The sequence below is a fragment of the Belonocnema kinseyi genome, chromosome 2, assembly GCF_010883055.1.
Source record: "Belonocnema kinseyi isolate 2016_QV_RU_SX_M_011 chromosome 2, B_treatae_v1, whole genome shotgun sequence".
Classification (NCBI taxonomy): domain Eukaryota; kingdom Metazoa; phylum Arthropoda; class Insecta; order Hymenoptera; family Cynipidae; genus Belonocnema; species Belonocnema kinseyi.
In genome coordinates, this window is record NC_046658.1 from 166,788,540 (window position 1) to 166,796,017 (window position 7,478).

The 7,478-nt window shown below is 33.9% G+C and overlaps 1 protein-coding gene across 1 annotated transcript in view; it reads right to left on the reverse strand.

Annotated features, from left to right (window-relative positions):
• Nucleotides 1–867, reverse strand: part of LOC117183059 — a 1,617-nt gene extending 750 nt beyond the window's left edge. Inside the window, exon 1 of the mRNA XM_033376214.1 lies at nt 167–867. Coding sequence (XP_033232105.1) covers nt 167–867 — 701 coding nt within the window. The remainder of the gene's footprint in view (nt 1–166) is intronic.
• Between the last annotated feature and the right edge of the window lie 6,611 nt (nt 868–7,478).

Genomic DNA, 7,478 nt, shown 5'->3' on the forward strand with positions numbered 1-7,478 from the left:
ATGTCTAAAACCCAAAATCTTTCTCCAAACATTAGAAATCTTAGAAGTGGAAGATAATGATGCGCAGTAAAATCTAAATCCTAATATTTTGGTTTTTTTCAAAGTTCGTTTAGCAGTGGCTTCAAATTTTTGGAGATCTAGAAAATTTTCGTAGGTACAATTGTGCCGATATCTACCAAGTTTAGCCCTTCTTAATCTCTCATATTTTATGCACTCCTCATTCCACCATGGAGGAGAATTTGGATAGTCTCGCTTAGGCCTACTTTCAATTTTTGGTCCAGCTATATGAAGGGCATTATCTATTAATTCAAAAAGATTCAAGTAGGCTTGAAGAGCCGAAAGGAGCGTGCCATCAGGTTTCTCATTATTAAACTCTTCTTCTTTAAGGGCATCATGGAAGAAACTCCAGCAGACTTTTTTGAGGTTATATTTATAGGAAAAGAATTCATAGTAAGAAAAGGAAATCTCAAAGGTAATCGAGATGGGAAAGTGATCACTGCCCATTTTTTGTCCTTCATTAATTCGAGTAAAACGTGTAGCGGAACCATCGTTTAAAGTATTAAAGGTAGCATCTTCAATAGCCTTGAATAGTTTATTTCCATACGGAGAGGAATGGTCACATCCCCAGGATTGATGGTGGCAGTTGAAATCTCCTACTATGATAATAGAGGGGAAATGATCCGAGAAAGAATGGAAAAAAGTTTCCCAGTTAATGGTGTTATTTTGAGCTCTAGGATTTCTGTAGACATTAACTATGAGGAGGTCTCCCCAGTTAGATGGGATGGAGAGAGCCAACGTATCCAGATACTCAGGAACTTCATAGACTGGAACCTGGGAGAAAGGAATATCTTTTCTTATTGCGATCATCAGTCCGCCACCAATATTATTGGGGCGATCTTTCCGAATTATGTTAAATTTTTTCAAAAAGAAATTATTTTTGTTTTGAAGCCAAGTTTCGTTCAGTAATACGACATCATAGTTATGCAATATTCTTTCCAAGTTACCTTTTTTATTTATAATACCACGACAATTCCATTGAAAAATCCTTAATTTCTTGAGATTACTCATCGGATGTGTGAGAGAAAGACATCGTATTATTAAGAGCAAGAAAAGCAGAAAGCATCCAAGCTTTACAAATTATTTGCTAGCTGGATTTTGTATATCCGTATTAGTTAGGGAACTAATTAATTGTTGAAGGCTAATGTTTTTAAATAGAGAAAGGATTGGAGAAAAGCTTTGAAGCAGGTCCATTAGAGAAGAGATCATTTTTGAAAGGTTTTCAGTATTAATGTTTGGAGAGGGGGGAGTGGGAGATCTAGAAGGCGAGCTTAGAGGTCGGTTGGGTTTATTTATTGTGTAATTGTTGTGTCGTTCCCCACGACTTGAGTTTGTGAGAATGGAATCTGAGTTTAGGTTTTTATCACCTAAGGAAGGGAAATTAGAGAAGTTAAAGTGTTGGCTTGAGAGGTCTTAAGTTACGTTTTGTTGAGATGGAGCTGATTGTATAAGATTTGCGATACCACCAGGAGAATTTCGCTCTTTATTGTGTATAAAGGCTGCGGATTTAATCGAAATATTACGATAGGCTGCAATTTGTCGAATTTCTTTTTCAGATATAAATTTGGGGCATTTTTTATCACTAGCCCAGTGGGAGCCGTTACAGTTTGGACATTGAGGGGGTTCCGATACTTTAGGGCAAAGTTGTCCCTCTTCATGGGGCTTTCCACCACAGTAAAGGCATCGTGGGTTTTTACAGATATTTTTGACATGTCCATGTCTAAAGCAACCGTAGCAGATTTTTGGTTGAGTGATGTAGGGATCAACTCGACAGAAGTGGAAGTACAGTTTAATGTCCTGAGGAAGCGTTTGTCCGTCAAATGTCACTAGGACTATAGTACCAGGAATAGTTTTACCCTCTTTATCCTTCCAATCGAATCTTTTAGCTGCGAGAATGGGGACGGAGCTGATGGAACACTCCTTCAATTCTTCCATGGTCAGATCAATAGGGACCCCTCTAATAATACCCACACGTGTAACTCTAAAGTTAGGAATGAAAGCTTTAAGGTTAGGATATATCTTTTCCAAATTGTCTACAATTCTATTGGCTCCGGAGCCACGGTAAATGGGCCCTTATTATACTTCGAGTATGTGTTTGTCGGTCTGGGATTCACGTGGTTAGATGGAGAATTATTCAATTCCGTATGCCTGGATTTGTTTGACTTATCATGTTCTCGCAAGCCTTCAGCCGGTCTCTTGACAGGGGTCTTCGCGGATTTGGACGGATGCTCAAATGAGACAGGCGTGGGAGGATCAGTATCCATAAAATTAGGACTAGAATTCACGAAATCAGATTCTACATTTGCATAATCATGATTACTCTGTGTGGAAGCCATCTCTAGGAGAAGCTCTCGTTGGGTTTCATCAAAAACCTCCTTATTTATGCTGTCTTTTATCTCCGTACCGTCATCGACAGACTTGGGATGGCCAAACGACCCCATGCTTAGAAATCACGCAGGCCCAAGAGGCCAGCGATCTTGTGAACGCCCACCTGTTTCTGTAGTTGCAGTTGAAGTCCACTCAAAATAAATCAGAAAAATTCTATCCTTTTTTTTTGTCACCACACCTTAAGCCTCCTTTTTTAATACGAGGGAAGATCACAGAGAGAAACGAAAGAAGACTCTTCCTTAATTATATAGGAGCCCAAGAAAAGCTATCCGTTCGTACAATCGCCATCTTCCTTTTTTTTCGGGCAGCACCTTGATAGGGCAGAAGATGTGATGTCCTATATATATAATTCCCCACTCTGACGTCCCGTAACGCATCTACGTTTATCTTTCTTTGGTTGCGCGCAACCCAGTCATGTATATCGTCTCCTAGTATATTCACATGGACATAGACCTGTGATAGTATTGGAACACGTCTCGTTTCAGATATGGGGTCACTGGCCTCCAGGCTGGGTCGACTCCCATCCCCATGGGCGCGTGTGATCACATATACTTTTGTAGTTATCCACCTCCTTGTAGATGGCTCTACTATAGGGGCAGAAGTGGGGGTAATATTTTCTTAAAATATTTTGGCGCCGCAATTGTAGTGTTCTTTGAGGTTATGTTTACGTCTACAAACTTTAAATTTTGCTAAGTTCAAAAAAGTTGTATCTCGTTGTATGAAGTGAAATCAGGACATTGAAAAATAAACAAACTTAAAGTAAATTGAAATCTTTGTGCTGTGCTAGGATGTCACTAATTTCAGTTCTTTATTATAATGTGAATAAATAAAATGTTGAAAAAAGGTTGCATTTCATGTGTTATTTAATTCTTCATTTATTGGAGAATTATTACAAAATTGTACAAATTTATTCTGAAAACTGGCACAGGAAACAGTATTTAGACATTTTTCTTCTTAAATTTGTATAATTTTGAATTAATTCGTTTATTTTATCTAATTTTAATTCATGCAACACATTCAAATAATATACACATTTACGTGCACGAACACATGGATACGCTTTAGTTTGCCACCTCCTTGTAGATTGGGCTAATGTCGCTATAAGTGGTCAAACGCGCCCATGGGAGTCGACCCAGCCTGCTGGCCTCCGCCAGATATTCCAGTCTCTTCTGCACACATCTGTACCAGCCTTTCGAAGAGTTTACAGAATGTGGATGTCAGGGACACCCTTTTTTATATTTATTTATAATAAATTATAATCAAATAAATGATAAATAAATCATTTCTGAAAAGTGCGATAAACTTCACGTTATTGGGGCACTCGCGACACAAAGCACGGTCCTGTGCTGCGCCAAACTTCACCCAACGAAAATATTCTCGACCAATCAGCTTTATCTAGAAAGAGATAGGTCCACATCTCATATATTTTTTCTCTCTCTAGAGGCCATTACCGTTCTCCCCACAGCATTATCGGTCCATTTCTAAATGTCGATGGGGATATCGGACGGAAGCCCTCCCCCCATGGAGAATAGATATAAGGAGACCAATCTGTAATGCATAGACTTCACCAAAAACGGTCACTTTTCTGTTGCCAGAAGTACGCTCACACGCATGTGTAAAGTCGCACATACGTATAGTTCAAAACTTTTCGAGCGTGGCGTGCCAACCGCACTTAAAAAAATATGGCCGCCTCCATTGTTTTGTTTTGAAAGGTCGCTTGAACAAATAAATAATTAATAATCAGACAGGATTTTGTGAAATGTTTGTGGAATAAAAAATTACTCGCTATGGAAGAGGTAGGCAGTATGTTTAAGAAAATCTTAAATTACTTTGACTAACACTATCCGTGCGAAAGGTATTCGACGTGTTCGTAACAAAAACAATAAACATATAACTGACACCACTCTGAAAGTCTTGTACACTATACACTTGAAACCACACTTATTGGATACTTTCGCTTTTATACAGCGATTTTTAATTTTAACATCCTTGTCTTTATTCACAAACTATTAATTGTTCAATAATTATATATTTACATTTAACTCGCATTCACATCGGCGTTCATATGTTTTTTAAGTGCGGTTGGCACGCCACGCTCGGGAAGTTTTGAACTATGCGTAAGTGTGATTTTGCACATGAGCGTGTGCGTACTTCTAGCAACATAAAAAGTGTTCACTTTCAGTTCCACTAGTTTGGTCTCCTTATGTCTAATCTCCATGCCTTCCCCCCTGCTTTCGGAATGAAATAGACTAAGATGTCCCGCCACATATCAGAGAATGAAGGCGCTCTGTACATGGCGTTAAAAAGGTCCAAAACGAATCCCAGAACTCCATCAGAAAGCCCTCTAAGTATCTCATAGGTTATTTCATCCATACCTGGAGCCGATTACACCCTACATGCCTACACGGAAAGAAATTTAGGACAGCTGTTGCGTTTGATGTAGTAGGGCAACACAACCACGAGTTTAACGCAACAGCAGCGCGAAATTCGAAATGTATAGTTTATGAGAAACAAAAGAAGGAGCATATTTTATTAGAATATTCATTAGAAGAATATAAAGAAAATAAAGAGAAGAAAATAAATAATAAAAAATAAGAAACGCCTGGTTTATTTTTGGTGAAAAATTAACCTCTTTGGTTGAAAATAACTGTCCTTAATAAAAATTGAACAACTTTAAATCGATATTTATATGTTCTACATAAAGTTATTTTTTTTTCGATGGACATTTATTGTAGGTTAGGTTTTTAGAAGATGAAAAATTTCTTTACAAATTTAAATATTTGGTTCACATTTAATGTATTTTGTGAAAAATCTTTGTTTCTAGGTGCGAAAAATTAATCTCATCGGCGGAACATAAGTTTTTGTACGGAAATTCATTTTCTTAACCTAAAATTAATTTTTTAGAACTGAAAATTTAACTATTCCAATTTTTATTAAAAACAATTCTTTTATAGTAATTTTTTAATTCAATTAAATTTTTAATTGAATAAACATTTTTCATGTAATTTGTAACGTATAAATATTTCGATAATAATTCTTCTTGGTTGAAAATTTATTTTACTTCTATTTTCACTATTCTAAGGTTTTGAGAAGTATTTATTGTTTTAAAATTGTTACGATATAGAGGTGATTTGCAAAAGAGGCGGGTGAAATAAAATAAGAATCAATTCAAATTAATATTTTAGTACATTTATGATTCTTCTGACATACAAGGAATGAAATAAAATAAACATGCATTATACATACAGAATAAAATGAAATAAAATTCATACGAATATTGAAGTAATTTTATTAGTACAGTTACAATTTGCAAAAAGCATACGGATATATTGAACCTTTGGCTTAATACAAAAAGTGTATGTACAATTTCTGAGCATTATATTTCAAGTCCATCATTATAACGGATAGGATTCAAATTCAATTTACTAGTTCAAAAGTGAGCAATTTTACTCAGAACTTATCATATTTTCGTTTAAAACTTGCAGGCTTTTATAGAGAACGGACTAATGGTTTAAAATGTTTATTTCCCTTCTGAAATTTCAACTGAATTTTGTTTTGATTGAAATTTAAATACTTTTTATTCTAATTTCTATTTTTCCTTTCAAAATTCATCTCTTTTTAGTATAAATTTCATGTTTGTTGCATTAAAATGCAATTTACTGGTTCCAAAATGAACAATTTTATTAAGAACTTATTGTTAGATTACAATTGCATTTTAATCCAACAAACATGAAATTTTTACTAAAAAGAGATGAGTTTTGAAAGGTAAAATAAAAATTAGAATACAAAGTATTTAAATTTTAATAAAAAAACATGGCAGTTAAACTTTCAGCAGAGAAATATAAATTTTAAACCATTCGTCAATTTTCTATAAAAAACCTGCAAGTTATAAACAAAAAGGAAAAGTTCTTAATGAAGTTGTTCACTTTTGTACCAGTAAATTGCATTTTAATCCCATCCGTTATAATGATGGACTTGAAATATAATGCTCAGAAATTGTACATACATTTTTGTATTAGGCCACAGGTTCAATATATCCGTATGCTTTCTGCAAATTGTAACAGAACCAATAAAATTACTTTAATGTTCGTATGAATTTTATTTCATTTTATTATGTTTGCATAATGCATGTTTATTTTATTTCATACATTATATGTCAGAAAAGTAATAAATGCATAAAAATAATTATTTTCAATAAAAATTGGAATAGTTACATTTTCAGTTCTAAAAATGAATTTTCGGTTAAAAAAATGAATTTTTATATAAAAACTTATTTTCCGCCTATGAGATTAATTGTTTGCACCAAGAAAAAAAGAATTTTTTCACAAAATACATAAAGCGCCAACCAAATATTTGAATTTCTAAAGAAATTCTCCATCTACTATAAATCTAACCTACAATAAATGTCCATCGAGAAAAATAAAATTTCATGTAGAACATTTAAATATTGATTTAATGTTATTCAATTTTCATTAAGGACATTAATTTTCAACCAAAAAGCAACCAGATGTTTCACAAAATACATGAAATTTCAACAAAAATTTAGAATTTTTTAAAGGAATTATCAACCTCATATTTAAATTATTAACCGACGAAATGAATTTTAAATGATAAAGAAGAATTAGTCATCAAGAAGGTTAATAATCTACCGCCTAAGATGAATTTTCACCAAAAAAGAATTTTTTTAAAAATTGTTACATTTTCAACAAAATAATAGTCCCACCATAATTCTTTCCATTCATTTGATTACTTTCATCCAGGGATTTTTCATTAAATTAAATTTATTTTTATATACTGTACGTATATAGTGTACGTATATACTGTACAGATGGTAAAAGAATATACTTATTTTTTATTTTATTTATATTCTTCTAATGAATGTTCTAATAAAATATGCTCCTTTTTGTTTCTTATAAACTACATATTTCGAATTTCGCGCTCGTTTCACTTACTTCTCTGGATGACCATGGAGGGTTCTAAATGTCAAATCCCTCTTTCAATTTGCCTCAAGCCATCTCTCTCTCTCTCTCTCT